Raw genomic sequence first — 14,796 nt, 5'->3', positions numbered from 1 at the left:
TGTGTGTGTGTGTGTGTGTGTGTGTGTGTGTGTGTGTGTGTGTGTGTGTGTGTGTGTGTGTGTGTGTGTGTGAGCGTGAGAGTGTTTACATTTATGTTTGAGAGAACCACACAGACATGCTGATGATAGCAAAGCCTGCAAAGTTAGTATTAGTATGCTATGGTTAGGGGGAATAAATCTCTAAAGGGTTAAGAGGAATGTGGAGGGAGGAGGATTTCGAGGCATTTCTCTGCATTAAAAACCTGCTTGAAAAGACAAAAAAAAAGCACCAACAAAAAGGTAACACAACATTCAAGTATTCAATGTGTGAAGTGAGATGGAACTAAAGTGAATCGGAGGAGTTTTGTGAGCAGAAAGGGTAGTTTTTAAATAGATGAAGGTGATTCCAACAAGACAAAAAAATAAAACAAAGCTGTGTAGCCAACATGATCGCTGTAGATAAAAATAATAATACGTTGAACATTGAGTATTTTAACTACTGCCTACAGTTACAACCTTTCATTGTCACACCCAACTGGTGGTTTAAAGTCATTTTGCCCTCAAAACAACGGTAGCCACCAACAGGATGTGCAACAATGTATTGCACAGCTTGTGCAACATCGGTCAAGCTGCTGCTTTCTGCAACAGCTCACACCTTACAATATTTGTCACAAGGATGAAAGAAATCTCTAATGCAAGGCAGCATGCTCTTAATCCTGGACAGTGGATTATTACTGATGATATGTGGCTTATTTACTTATTTTTTCCTTCATGAGATCAGGTTTGTGGTTTAAAAAAAAAAATGGCACCGAGACCAGAATATTAATAGTGGGGGAGGCTAGCACAGGAAGTACTTTAAAAGTTTGCATCACAGAAAGCACATAATTTAATTGTTTTAGGTCCACCGTCAATAATACATCCTCAGGCTACTGGGCGTTCATGCCCAAATGCAACTAGGTCTTCTAAATGTGTCAGCAGTTCCTCGTGGAGTGCCTCACCCAGTCTGCACAGAGGTAACACGCCAACGCACTATCATCTCCTGAGTAACAGCAAAAACATTCACACATTCACTCAGAATACACTTCAAATCCCCAGGCTGCTGGCCAACAACGACAGGAAGTGATGTCACGATGACAGGAACAAAAAAACCAAAACAAACAAACAAACAAAAAAAAAAAAGGCAGCGTGGAGGTTGATGGTGGTGCAGTGCAGCTTTCTTCTCCACTCGCCTCTGCCCCACCTCCTCCCATGTGAGTCACGGGTCAAAAAGCTGTGAGAAAACTCTTATTATCGTCCCAAAGGCTGCTGGGAATGCAGCGGCGTCGCCTCAGAGCTGTGGCTGTCACACTTGCAATCACACACACCGGCTGAAAGGCTGGACCACCAACATGCACCCTCAAGCACAGTGCACATACAAGGACATCTAAACACATTTCTTTCTCTGCAGTTATTTCTCACGGCACATTAGCTTGTTGTCATTGGTTTTTGTCCGTTTCAAGACTTTGTGCCAATGTTGGCTGACTGTATTGGTAACGTGGCTGCAGTTAGCTGACTTTCAGAAAACAGCCTCCCCTCATCGACCAGGAGCAGATATTAAGTGCCTACAGGTGTGGAGTCTGGTTCCTGACCAATTTAGTTATTAGTTTCTGGAAATAGAGCAATATTAACTCGCATGTCTCTCCAATGGTAGGGACCGTATTTGTTGCCTGGCAACAGTCTGCTTATGCATCAGTGAGGATGAACTTGGACGTATCAGGGCCTCGCTAATTGTATTTTTGTTTAAAGGGTCGCCCTGGTCTCCTCTGACAACCTAACTTTGACGTGGATCATTGGCATCAGGGGGCTGCTCTCTGGAAGGCTGTTTACGCAGACTTGTCCTGGCATCACGGGCTGCGTTTCAAACCATCCATTAAGAACCTCTCACTCCAACCTCATTTTCTCAGCAAAATGCACACTTCGTATGCTGCATCACGGGGTCACAGTACGGCAGGCTACAAACACTACAAACCTACTCTCATCTACTGACTGAAATGGAAGAAAAATGATGGAAATGAGGGGCAGACTGACACAGTACAGCAAGACTCATTTCTGTTTGCTGCTCCACTGCTTTGAGCTCCAGTGATGAATGTTAATGCCAGAATAATAACCCTCCTGTATTATGAATTTTTTAACCGTGAAGACTTAGTATCACTATGTAAAATCTATGGGACAACCCTAAGGAACACAACAACAATGTGCACCTCAAGGCGGCGGCACTACAATGAGAGAGGGGAAACAGATCTGCATCCCTGCCACTGGGAAGGACAGGCACTATGTTGGAACACATTAGCAGTTCTCAAGCTACTGATTGTGAACTGCATTTCCTGTAAGACAAGCCATTCAGGGCACAGGTAAAATGCCACATCTAGGCCAGAGCTCAACATTTAGCAAGAATATAATGGCAGCAGTTAAACTACAAACAAACTTTTTGGTTTTTCTAAACACTCCCAAAATATAGTTTTGCAAAAACATAGTTTTGAGAGTGTTGGTGTAAAATACCGATCCTGCAGATCAATGAAGCCGTGCATCTGGCCATTTACACATAAGGCTTTTGGCCAGTGAGGAAAGCGAGGGTGAGCAGCAGCGGAGGAGACAGGGGAGGAAATGTCATTAGGCTGAGGAGGGTCAGACAGTCGCAGCCTGCAGGAGGACGGGAGGCAGAAACACCCGCCTCTCCTCTTGAGTTGGCTCCATTTTGTCGGCCTTGTTAAAACGACTGTAACTCAATAAGAGCTCGCGGCCTCGGGCTCCGTGTTAACCACGTGACCTCATCAAGCACCAGTGTGTGCACGACACTGATATGCGTTGTATCTGCAGTCGACCTTTGTGCATTTTCTGTACACTAAGAGAACAAGTGTGCTGCAGGGCATGCAGCATGTCTGTCTGCTCTGCCTCTGGGTGCACTTCGCCCTGTGTGCGTACACATTATCCCACTATGAGCTCCATCTCAGTGTGCATGCTGTGCAGCGAATGTCGACAGCTGCATCCAAATATAAGCAAATGTGTGCTCACGTATGTTTCATGTCAAACATTTTCCTCCACAAGTAGCGTGTATAATGTCTGTTGTGTTTTCTAAAAATATAACAAAATGTCAGTATGCAAAAGTGAGAAGAAAGGCCCTTACATATAACTGTAAGACTGCGTGTGAGTGCACATTCTCTTATTTGTCTTGCATTTCAACTAGCATGTTTTTCTGTATAATCGTTCTAAGAAAGGGTTCTCACAGCTCAAGCAGTCTTCAGTAGTTTGTTGAGCTCGACTAAGAGCCGCTTTTTCACAATAGTGAGAAGAAGAGGCAATGATAACAAGTGAAACAGGGTGTGAATTCTCAATTATTCTGAGTCACCTCAAACTGAAACCAAAAGCTGTCAGCAGACACGTCGAGCGGGAGATTCATTACCATTGCTGGCAAAGGAATCAAATTCACGTCTGCGCATGACGTCCTCTCGATCATACAGAGGCCGACTGTAGCAGCAGACCTGCCGACTCAGGTTTGGCCCCAACTACAGAGAATCAGCCTCTTTTGCCCAGAAGAGTTTATGACCTGGGTGGGGCCTTGGCAAACAACTGACAACGTGGAAAAGCAATAGCGCCGTTGCTTTCCCCGTCCTTCCCCTCCTCCTGCTCCTCAAACTGGAATTTGTTCCTTTTTGCGCAACTCCGCCGGAATCTGCTCCAGCAGGAAGTACGTGCTGACCTGCTCTGGCTGAGAGTGTGCAGAGAGAGCCAGACAGGAGAACAATCGACACACTTGGGCCTCTATGTACTAGAAAGCTAAGTAGGAATAAGCAATGATAAAACTCTTGGAAGGAGAGTAATGATAGCTAAAGGAGGGCTACCTTAGAAATAGCTTTTAGGAAAAGTCAGTAGGATGTTGGGGAAATAGAAAAGTAATGGAGGAAAAGTTGAAAGAAAGAAGATACAAGTAGGAAATAGCAGCCTCATTCCTGGAAGTACAGAAGATATTTCTAGTGAAACCTACCGTCTTCAACCGTTTTACTGCATCTTCACAGATGTGCATGCCTCTGGATTCATCCACCTCCACATGTCCCAGGTACTGCAGGGCACAGAGAAGTAGATGGACAGGAAAAAAAAAGGAAAGAATGAGTAATGCTGTGACAAACCTTTCCTGTGGCTATCTCTGCTGACGTTTAACTAAGGCTACAATAATAAACTTTAGAATGAGATTAGGTATTTAAATGAGCTCAGATTGTCTAATATCCCCTGGTACCCGAACGCTGGTGATTTATACACCTAATTAAATTCCGTTTTGAGGTCAATTGCAGTCAATAGCTCCCTAGCTGATCTCTAATTTTGTCCATGGAGAAAATGATAACCCGTTCACGAGAAATGTATATGGGCAAGTGTGTAGACTGTAGTGTGTGATCCTGTAAGGGGACACGAGGAAGATCAAAGAAGCACGCAAAGAGGCAAAAACAAACTGCCCCTTCCGATCTCTCTGTGAGCTGGCGGAAACAACGTAGGCTGCATATTTTATCTTTTGAGCTTCACCAACTTCCAGTAATGGCTGGCTCATCGCAACTCTAGTTAAGACTATAGCAGGTTCCAGGTTGTTCCAGGTTATTATGCAATAACTTGGCAGATGCTCCTACAGTATATTACTCCAAGGCTTCCCACAGTATATTGTTGCTGGAGCAGGCTGCTTCACATGACTCAAAACTGCCTGTACTGACACTTCAAGTATAAAGTAAAGAATAACTTTGAAGTGCGAGCAGTGCATTTCAGCTTGTGGCCTTCTGCAGGGTCATCTTCATCCTATCCTGTGGCTTGTGAGTGCAAACATCCTGGTTTTACTGTGAAGTTGCTGATAAAGCTGTAGCGGTGACCTTTTCGGACAATTTTCCTTCTCGCTGTACTTTGGAAGTAAATAAAAGGTCTCCAGTTATGTTAGACAAAGTCAGTACGCCTTTTAAATCACACAGAATTACAGTTCATGGGGAAGAGTCATTACCCCATATATGCCAAACATTTATTGAGACTAAGCTATGGTAATTAGAGACGAGATCTGTCAGGGTTAGTCAGATTCAGCACTGGAAGCTGCACTAAATGATCGTCCACATTATACGTTCAGTCCAATCACCAATTTCTCGGGGGAAACCCTGTGCTCCTGACTATGGAAATACTCGCCAGGAGTGAAAACCTTACGTGAGTAGGCTGAGCTCCAACTGAATGAACAGAAAAGGCTGCCGCTTCCTGCCCGACCCTTCCCGCCCCTTTCAGACCTGAAGCAAGATCACGCCCTGCTGTGTGTCACTCCAGAGGAGTCACAACCTTGACTACTCCAGAAGCCATTGTGCATGCTGAGCCGGAGAGGAAGTCCTTACCCTTTCCTTATAGATACACATGCTGACCCACGCCTTTCACCCCCACCCTCTGGCCCTGCTATATTGAGCGTGTGACGCAACCGCTGTGAGTCATACTGTCGCCGTTTTGGAATACGCATGCACGTAAACACACATCGATGCATGCAAACGTGCAAGGTGTTAAGGACAATAGTGATGCGAGGAGGCAGCTGTGGAAAGTGAGGACAATGAAAACAGCGGGGCTACTAATCAGGGATCATCCAGAAGGATGTGGCAGAGGTGAGATGAATAAATGCAGGGGAGACTTGAAGTGTCACAACAGATTCTTCATTATGGCGTCTTACTCTGCTCCATTAGTAAATAGCTGCCAGCAACAATCTGGGGGCTGAAACATTCACATGTAACAGAAGAAGAACTCCACCAAATAAATGGAAAATAATAGAATTTGAAGAGATTTCTGCACATGTGCAATTTGGTTCTGAAATTCAGATTTGTGTGTGGGTCCCTTCCAGGATTAGAATCACTTGGCAACTATCCTACGGTGGGCTACGATTAGATGAAGCTAAATAAAACATAAACTTCAAATTTTTCCAGCAGTAAAAGGCCAACCGAGCAACCATAAACAGAGAAAGTACTAGGGCTGCTTGATAATTGCAACAATCATAAACGTGTCTATTGCTGGTCAGTAATTATATCTCTTAACATGGTTATTCATTAACTTAAATGCATTGAATTATTAAACTGTGGGATGGTTTCACTGAACTTTATATCTAGGTCAAATTAAAAATGTAAGAAAAAGGGAGAGTTTTAAGGTTTATCTGGTTAGGATTTGAGGTATTTTTGCCTGTTTCCAGTCATCAGAAATAAGAGCAGCCCTTTGGGCAGGCAGTACTGTAGCTACAGGGAGAGCAATGTACAGCTGACACTCCCAACCAACACCTCTGTCTTACACTACAGAAAGCAGCACCTACAGGTCCCTGTCAATAATTCCTCCACAGTTTTGCCCATTGAAAAATTCAGACAAATTTACTACTTCTAGATAGATTTTGGTTCAACAAAAGGTTCACTTTTGTTTGATTTTTGTTCAAACTGATCTAAACTATGAAGGAATTTACAATTTTAGGGGCATGTGAAAGACCCGCCACTATAAAAGAAAGGAGTGTATATCCCCTGGATGTGACCTGGGAATTAATTCCGAGAACTTGCTATAAATCAGTGTCAAGTGACAGTGCAAAACAAAATTCAGTCCAATCCCATAAGCAGCCTCACAAACGTCTCCGCTGGTAAACAGCACACACAAGCAACTGAATCTAATCTTGCATCTGCCACCAGCCTTCAGCAGTCATAAGGCTGATATATCCTTATGAAAAATCAAGTCTACATGTTTATGCCTTTCACCATCACCTTGAATTATAAATTGTCTATCTAGACATATTTAACATTAAAACAATTTGCTTATACATAAAAAAAAAAATGTACAAGCACTACGTAACAGGCCCTGATAATGACAATTAAACTCATAATCTTCTTGCCAAAGGCACTACAGAATGGGTAGGTATTCTTCTCCTTCCCTGCATGTCCTGTCCTACCATGTATTTAATTACTCTGTATTGTAGCAGTCTGTTATAATTTCACCACAACTATTCACACACAGACAAACACTCATGCACAACGGGGCTCCTCTAAGGCACCTAGAGCAGGAGACAGGGAGCAGCAGGAGGGGGAGGAGGGATACAGATGAGTAGCATGGTAGGTTGCACCATTGCGATGAAAGCCAGTGTAAAGGTGGAAAGAAAAATACTGGTGGAGTAGTGTGCGTTTGGCTGCAGAGATAACATAAGGACAGTCAGGTTTTTCCCCCCCATTTACCTAAAGTATCTGGCTTCTAAGTCAGTGGCTACTTTTACACCTTCACTGCGGTAATTATGGCTAATTATTACTTTTCAAACAGATACAAACGTTTTGTAAATGTCACAAACCTTTTTCTGTGTTTCTAAGTCAAGAAAATACTATCAAAAGTTAAAATATTCTATTATTTTATTATACCAAATAACACAGCTAATACTCCTTAGCCTTGCTGAGCTAAGAAAAACATTATATTAACAAAATCCAACTTACTTTGCACAACAGAATGAAACTGACGTGCGGTTGTCAACAAAGGGATAAATGCCTATTAAAGAATTTGCCTTATGTTGGTAATCCATGATTAAAATATCTCTTAAAATATGAACTAAGGGTTAGGGCCATAGCAACAAAATCAAAAATTATGTGCTCATAAGACCTACATTTCTTATATAAGCATATAAAAGATTAAATACAGTTAGCGTGAAGGGTTTTCTGCCCATCTTGTTGGAGAAAATTAGGATCTCAATATTCTATTCTGGACTTCGTGAAAGCATCTGGACAAGCAATTCTTTTTAAAATGAAGACCGTTTATGCAATTCCAAGTTCAATATTTATTGAGCAACATTGCTCAATATTGCTCAATAAAAACTACATAAAGGGAGCACATAGGCGACATCAAATTAAAGCTTGTACACTTGCTTATGCACAATTTACATCCACTGAACAGCCGCCAAGCTTAGAAATTCTGAGGTAGACGTTCCCTTTCATGACTCTGAAGTCTTCAGTTCCCTTTTATCCCGAGTAAGAGGAGGATTCGAGCCCATGTGATGGGAGGAAGTGTACCGTCACACTTCTGTTTGCAAAAGTAGGAGGTTTTGTTGCCAAAATAAGGTGAGATCGCCACTTCGTCAACTGCTGCACAGCAGGGCTGACTGCCATTTCACCATGTCCCCGACTTATCTTGCCAGTAATGAAACATTTCTTTCAATTCCACATATTTTTACTGGGGATTCAAGTGGTTCTGATACTCCTAAAACACAAAGTAATTGTGCACACACATCCCACAGGTTTGTTAGACTACAGCAGATAATCCCGCAACCTAGATAAAAACTGTGCTCAAACTCTCTGAATGGTTATGATTAATCACAAGCCGTGTCCTTGGGGAGGAAGGTGGTATGAAGAAGTTTCGCAAAGGTAAGAATGCATCAAAGTGAGGTCAGCCCTGCACTCCGTTTCTGTGTCTGAAGTGGGATGTACGCAGGTGTGTGTGTGTGTGTGAGGGAGAGTCACCTTGACTGCAAAGCTGCATTTGCCGGTGCGGACTGCCTCTTCGTCTGTCTGCCACTGGTGCGGCCGACTCGACTCCGGCACGTAAACGTCTTTCTTCCGGCGGAAGCTCTGCCGTAGCTTATTCATCGCTGAGCTCCCTGTAATTGGAGAGACATTTTTAATAATCTTACAGTGAAAACTGAGCTGTCAGCAGCAGCAGTGAAATAAAGAAGGTGCAGCACTAAAAAGCTGGAGATTCATCCAACTCAGGTTAAGCTTAGTGTTTTTCTACAGTGAAATTATAGATAATGGTCCAAAAAGCAGGCGATCACGCAAACCCACAGCAGCAGAATAACACTTTCAGCAGTCTTGTTTTGGTGCCTGTAAATAGGAATCCTTTAAACTCTGACATCAGTGCAAAACACAGTAAGCTGCTGTGTCTCTGACTCACCAGGAGAAACAAAAGAGGCTGAGACTTTGCAGTGTTGGGAGTCAAGGCAGTGAAAATAAAAGGGAGCAGTGTTCCTTTTATTCAGAGCCTTTTTTTTTTTTACCACAATTTAACAGACAGTGTTTGCACATTTTTAATTTAGATGGTCTGACATTTTCCATTAATATCTCAAACACTGCACTGAGGCCTCTCTGGGGGGAATTTAGTAAAACAATCTTTTCAACCTCTAGATCACTTTGAATTACACTGCAATGTAATATTTTACAACGCTAAAGTTTGCTAGAACATGGCTTTATTGCCACCCTGTACTTATTAACGTAAACTGAGCAAAAATAGATCTAACACGGTGGTCAGGTGATCATTCAGGCAGAAAACAAACTCAAGTCCCCAGTAAAGGTCAGAAGTAAACTTATTACCGGGTCAGGTATAAATAGTCTTGGAATAAAACATTTGCCAGTTAATCAGCAAAAAACTTCACATTACATTAAGTTCTGCAGTCATCTGTATAATAAGTAAAAGAGTAGTGTTTAACACATTGTATACACATGAAGACAAATGTACTAGCCCACCTATGAAATACAAAGTTATTGTCAATTGTTTTTAACAGAGCTTTAGAGTTTTAAAAACAATAAATTACTTCTATTCCATTTCTTTTATTTCAGAAAAACAAACGTTACCAGGGTCAATATCATTAGCCCCCTGAAAATATGACTTTTTTATGAATCACAGCAGAAACCGCTGCTGTGTAATGATGTGGTATAACTGTTTTATGCTTAAAGCTTGTAATATCAAGTTAAAACTTAGGGTTATCTTTCAATTTACACAAATGCAATTTGAAAAATCGTCATGGCAAAAAAAGAAAAAAGAAAAGAAAAGAAAGAAAGAAAAAAAGAAATCAGTTTAGACTTCAGAAAAAGAATTCATGCTCACAAAGCAGGAGATGGAAAGTTCAGGTTTTGAGACTACTTTGTATATATAATTTGTATCACCAAGAAATTGAAATAGAGCCACATAGTACATAACAAGCCCAGCAGAGGTAGGAAGAGAAAGATTTGAAAGACTCTATAGACCCCAGAACAACTACCAAGACATGAGTGAAAAGCAAGTCAAGAACTGTAGCTTCAAAGGAGGCTGTCACTAGAACCCTACACAGGAATGAACTCAGAGGTTACAGACCAAGAAAAACTCTGCAGAACAGACACCTTCAAGCCAGACTGAAGTACACCGAGGAGAACCTTGAGAAAAATTATGCATATTGAAAGAGCATCCTTTGATCAGAGGAGACAAAACTAGAGCTCTGTTGTCATGGAGACGCTCTTTATGTTTGGACAGAGAAGTGAGAGGCGTACAACCTAAAAAACACCGTCCCCCACAGTGAAACACGGTGGTGGGAGTCTAATGCTGTGGGGATGCTTCGGTCCGTCTGGAATCTCGTCAAGGTGGAAAGAATCATGAAGGAAGATGGATATGCAACACGTTCTCCAAAGCATAACATATTACGTTATGTGACAAGTCGTTGGTATGTTACGCTTTCGGCCACCAAAAGGAAGGAAACATGAGAACCGTTTGGACTCAACCCGCACATGTACATTCATTTTACTTTAATCGCTTTAGAAAACACTCTTGAACACCATTAAGGTTGTGGGTAAGGTTAAGGATTAGGTTACGGTTAGGATTAAAGTTAGGGCTATGGCTGGAATACACAACTGGAACGTCCGTGACCGCCAGGAGCATCATTCTTTTTGATTTCATCCACAATCCGGCCTGTATCACAGGAACGCGGAAGGTTACTTTTCGCGTTCCCATGGGACACCTCGGGACGTGACAAATTGTCGGTATGTTATGCGCTAGGATTTCAGATTCAGATGACTTTATTTATCCCCGAGGGGCAATTGAGAGACTGACCTTGCCGACCGTACACAATACACAAACATCACATTGGGGAGACAGGTCAGGCTAGGTAGCTGGCCGGCCAGCCACCCGAGCAGCGACCCGGAACCGAACAATGGAAAATACACAACATCAGGAAAGACGAGGAGAAAAAAAGAACTCCCCCCAGACTGAGCTCCAACAGGGAGATCAGTTTGAGAACAGAAAGAAAAGAAAAAAAAAAAAAAAAAACACCTCTGCGGAACCAAACCTCAAGCATTCAGCTTCAGCAGCAAAACTGGGTGTGGGTCTTTGTCTTCCAACATGACATCCCATTGAAAAAAAAAAAAAATCTATGGGGTGAACTGAACACCAAGGTCCATGTCAGAAGACCATCAAAGCTGGAGAAGTTTGACAGATTCAAAGACGAATGGGCTGAGACAGCTCAGGAGACGTGTGAAACTTGCTGATAACTACAAATACAAAGCTTAAAAATCAAGTTTTCATATGGAGGATAATAATTAACTTGAGACCCCAAGCCTGGCTATAAAATTCGAATCATTAAACCCACTTCCTCATTCAAGTTTGAACTACCCTTCACACTGCAAGTTGCCCTCAATACTGGTTTAACTTCTAAATATAGTTCTCAACAATCATTCAAACATTTGGCCAACTCTACATGTTTCAGGTCCTTTAGGGATCTTGTTGCACTCTCAGATCTAAGCAGTTATTAAACTAGTGTTATTAGTGCTATTATTCTAAATTATTAGTATACTAAATGAGTATTATTTATAAATAACCTAATACATGGAGTTGTTGAAAATATAACCCAGGTTTGTATTTTTCCTTAAAATCTTACAAATCTGAAGTTTGACCTTAGTGTAGGTTCAAACTCTAAAATTATCTTGAATTTTAAAAAGAACCCAAAACAACACAGTACAATTAATTGGGCTAAGAGCACATGCATGTCCTCTTGGCACTGAGAGAGGATTAGGAGGCACAAAAAAAAGCAAAGACCCAATTAAGAGTTGCTGATCCAAACTAGAAATGAAAGGTGCATCCATCATCGAAAGCCCGGCTCACGTCTCCTGGAGTGAGTCATAACTGGGGACCAGAAGTCATTCAGCCATGCAGCTCCGACTTTTAACACGTGACCAAAGCAAACTCCTTGACTAACAAGTTGTACCCGCTAACTTCTGAGCTGATGAGGATCTACTGGGATTAAAGGTCTTTAATCCACTAGATCGGACTGTCCGCATACACACAAGACACAAGGACAAGCAGCAACATAGCAGCAAACACACACTCTCACATGAACACACCTACTTAACCCACACATGTATACACACAGAGGACCTTAGATGTTTCTTTGCATAATGAAACCTGTACTGAGAGTGTAAAGTGTGTTTGAGGTGAGGCTCAGTTATCTGTCTGTGCTAGGCTCCGGCGCTACGGGCAGGACACAATAAAGCTTTCAGCCTTGACCAGGTCACAGAAGCACAGATAAACACATCAGACTTAACTAATGTCACCAGAGCAGGACACTGGAGTTGACCACTGACTCTAAAAATGTCATGCAGTAGCATTTCTCCAAAAAACAAAAGATACATCAGAAAGTTAATCTGCTGCACAGGTTACAGGCCAGCTACATTTTCTTTTCGCCAATTTCAGAACTAATCAGTGGATCAAATCAGTCTGAGTGTAGCCAAATTTAAGTAAGGTTCAGATTATAATCTGTAATGGAAACTGTTTTCTGCAATATCACATGCTGGAAAATCTGACAGAAACAATGTAGAAACCAAGCAGAAGCGTTTAAGCCAAATACTTCAGCAAGTGCTGAGATACTAACAACACTCAGTCACAACCTAGTGCATATGTCCGCATTAACTGTGCACAGACACATGAGTTGTACCCTGCAGAAGACTGGAGTGTTTGAAAACAAGATGACTTGAGCTACTAGAAAAAAAATATTGCTTCATCGCTCGCTCCCGCTCTCTCCTAACGCACTCGTTTATTTAGGTCATATCATGTTTGGGCTCACTGCAGTGCCACCGACAGGCTGCATGCTTCTAGCCTGCAGAGTGAAGAGGAGGCAAAACACATTTGTGTGCACACACACACACCAGGCGCACATTTTGAGAAAAATGTTCTCACCTTGAATTAATTTGTCATAGTTTCAGTAGACACAGAACATCGTCCAGCGAGGATGACTTAAACACATCTTTGAGATGTGTCAACAATGTTATATTTTTGGCGGGTGGGTTTTTTTGGTTTTTTTAAAAACAGATTCGTGCCAAGCGGGGACTTTTTTTTTTGTTTTTGTTTTTTTCATTTTATATAGAAAACATGCAGCTTTGCTCCTCTACCAGTTCCACAGGTTTTTCAAACTTGTAAAGCAAATTTTCTGTAAATAACAACTACTAGAATTAGGTCAAGTTCAGTGCGCCAAACATTCTTTTCGTCCTGCCCTGTCCTAAAAACACAATTTAATCAAAGAAAGAGAAATACAACAAATCTTTTCGTAAGTCCCAACGAGAGAACCTTGACTATGACCTTTTCTAACACGCTTTCACGCGGAATTATCCAAACGCTATTTTGAGCTTTTTTTTGCTCACTGTTATTGTGTACAAAGCTGGTTGGTCTGAAACAAAACAGAAAATTAGCACATGTCTTGCTCTGTTTGAGGTTGACTGAATGGCTCAGTGGAAAGGGTGTTTACCACAAGGGAATCCCCGTGTTTTCGCACCCATATGTTTACGTCTACCTCTTCTGTTAGACCTAAGTGGTGTGTGTTCACCGATCAACTTTAAAAGGTTGACATCTATGTTGTGTTTACAGCAACTATTATTTTTGTTATAGTTCAAGGTGCAGATTCATTCCTGGATTCTTTTATCAGTTACTCAAAAAAATAGATAAAGGCTTTATGTAAGTGTGCATCTTTAGATACCTTTATTAAAAGATAAATGCATATTTGAAACCCACTTTAGGCTGAGCTGGAATCTACGCTTTGAAATCATTTTTTTGTCTCAGTCAAATGTTTGCCTACTAATGCCCCCGTAATTTTTGCTTCATCTCACAGCACCTTGCTCAAACTCAACCTCTAAATCGCTCAATGCTTCATGCCAGCTTACAACCCACACGCTTTGTACTGTAAACGGCAGGGCCTAGAGTCCAGGAGTCTAAGTCAATGCACATATATTCATGTGCGTGGGAAAAAGCATACGCTCGCTATGTGTGTGAGTGTGAGTGAATGTATGTATGTGCTGGTGCTCAGCCAAGCATATGCACTTTAGGAGTGTACAACATGTGTAACCATTTGCATGAATGTGCAAATGTTTGTTCAGCATGTTAGAAACAAGCAGTATTAAGAAAAATGTGACCTTCCCTAATAACATGTTATTGCTGGCTGCTATTAATCCAATTTGGAGCTCCTACTAATGTTGTTTGTGCGTTGACCCTTTATGTCACCTTCAAACTGTGCCAAAGAAGCAGGATTTGCCAGTGAACTAAAAAAATAAAAATAAAAAAAATAACCCACAGCAAGGTGCAGGTAGGTTTATTAACATCAAAATACATCACACAGCTCCTCTCCAGTACAACATGTTTAAATCATAATACTTTTTGGCCACAATAAATCGCGTGCTTTATTCACAAAGACCATTTCCCTGGCCTAATGAAAAACTTCCAATTCAACGAAGACAAGAAAAATTCCAGCTTCATATAGAACTTCCAAATAATTGACATTAACTGCAACAAATAACAATTTCCAAACTGATCCAAAACAATAAATCAACAGCATTTACATTTCAGCAACATAAACACATCACAGCCTTGTGCACACAACTAAAGCTGCAAAGGGTGTAAACCAAGTAATCACCGGTGAAATTTGCATTACCGCTGGCATTAGATAAATGCATTGTGTGCGTTAAATGGCAGAAAGGCGAGCGTGAAGGCCAAGCAGTGCAAACCAGAGAAACCAGATATTGAGCAATGATGTGAAAATCTGTGTTTGCCTGCTAC

The 14,796-nt window shown here is 41.6% G+C and overlaps 1 protein-coding gene across 6 annotated transcripts in view; it reads right to left on the bottom strand.

Moving 5' to 3' along the window:
* numb (NUMB endocytic adaptor protein) overlaps positions 1-14,796 on the bottom strand; it is a 42,148-nt gene that overhangs the window by 8,998 nt on the left and 18,354 nt on the right. For all 6 annotated transcript variants that reach the window (XM_005946916.3, XM_005946914.3, XM_005946915.3 and 3 more), the window contains exons 2-3: positions 8,478-8,614; positions 4,001-4,075 (exon numbers count right to left, since the gene is read on the bottom strand). In XM_005946916.3, the coding sequence (XP_005946978.1) occupies positions 4,001-4,075; positions 8,478-8,603 (201 nt within the window). In that variant the 5' untranslated portion in view covers positions 8,604-8,614. The remainder of the gene's footprint in view (positions 1-4,000; positions 4,076-8,477; positions 8,615-14,796) is intronic.

This window comes from Haplochromis burtoni, unplaced genomic scaffold (genome assembly GCF_018398535.1).
Source record: "Haplochromis burtoni strain Fernald_Lab_line unplaced genomic scaffold, NCSU_Asbu1 Contig_393, whole genome shotgun sequence".
In the NCBI taxonomy this organism is placed as follows: Eukaryota; Metazoa; Chordata; class Actinopteri; order Cichliformes; family Cichlidae; genus Haplochromis; species Haplochromis burtoni.
The sequence above is the reverse complement of the archived record's forward strand: the minus strand, read 5'-3'. Positions and strand labels throughout refer to the sequence as shown.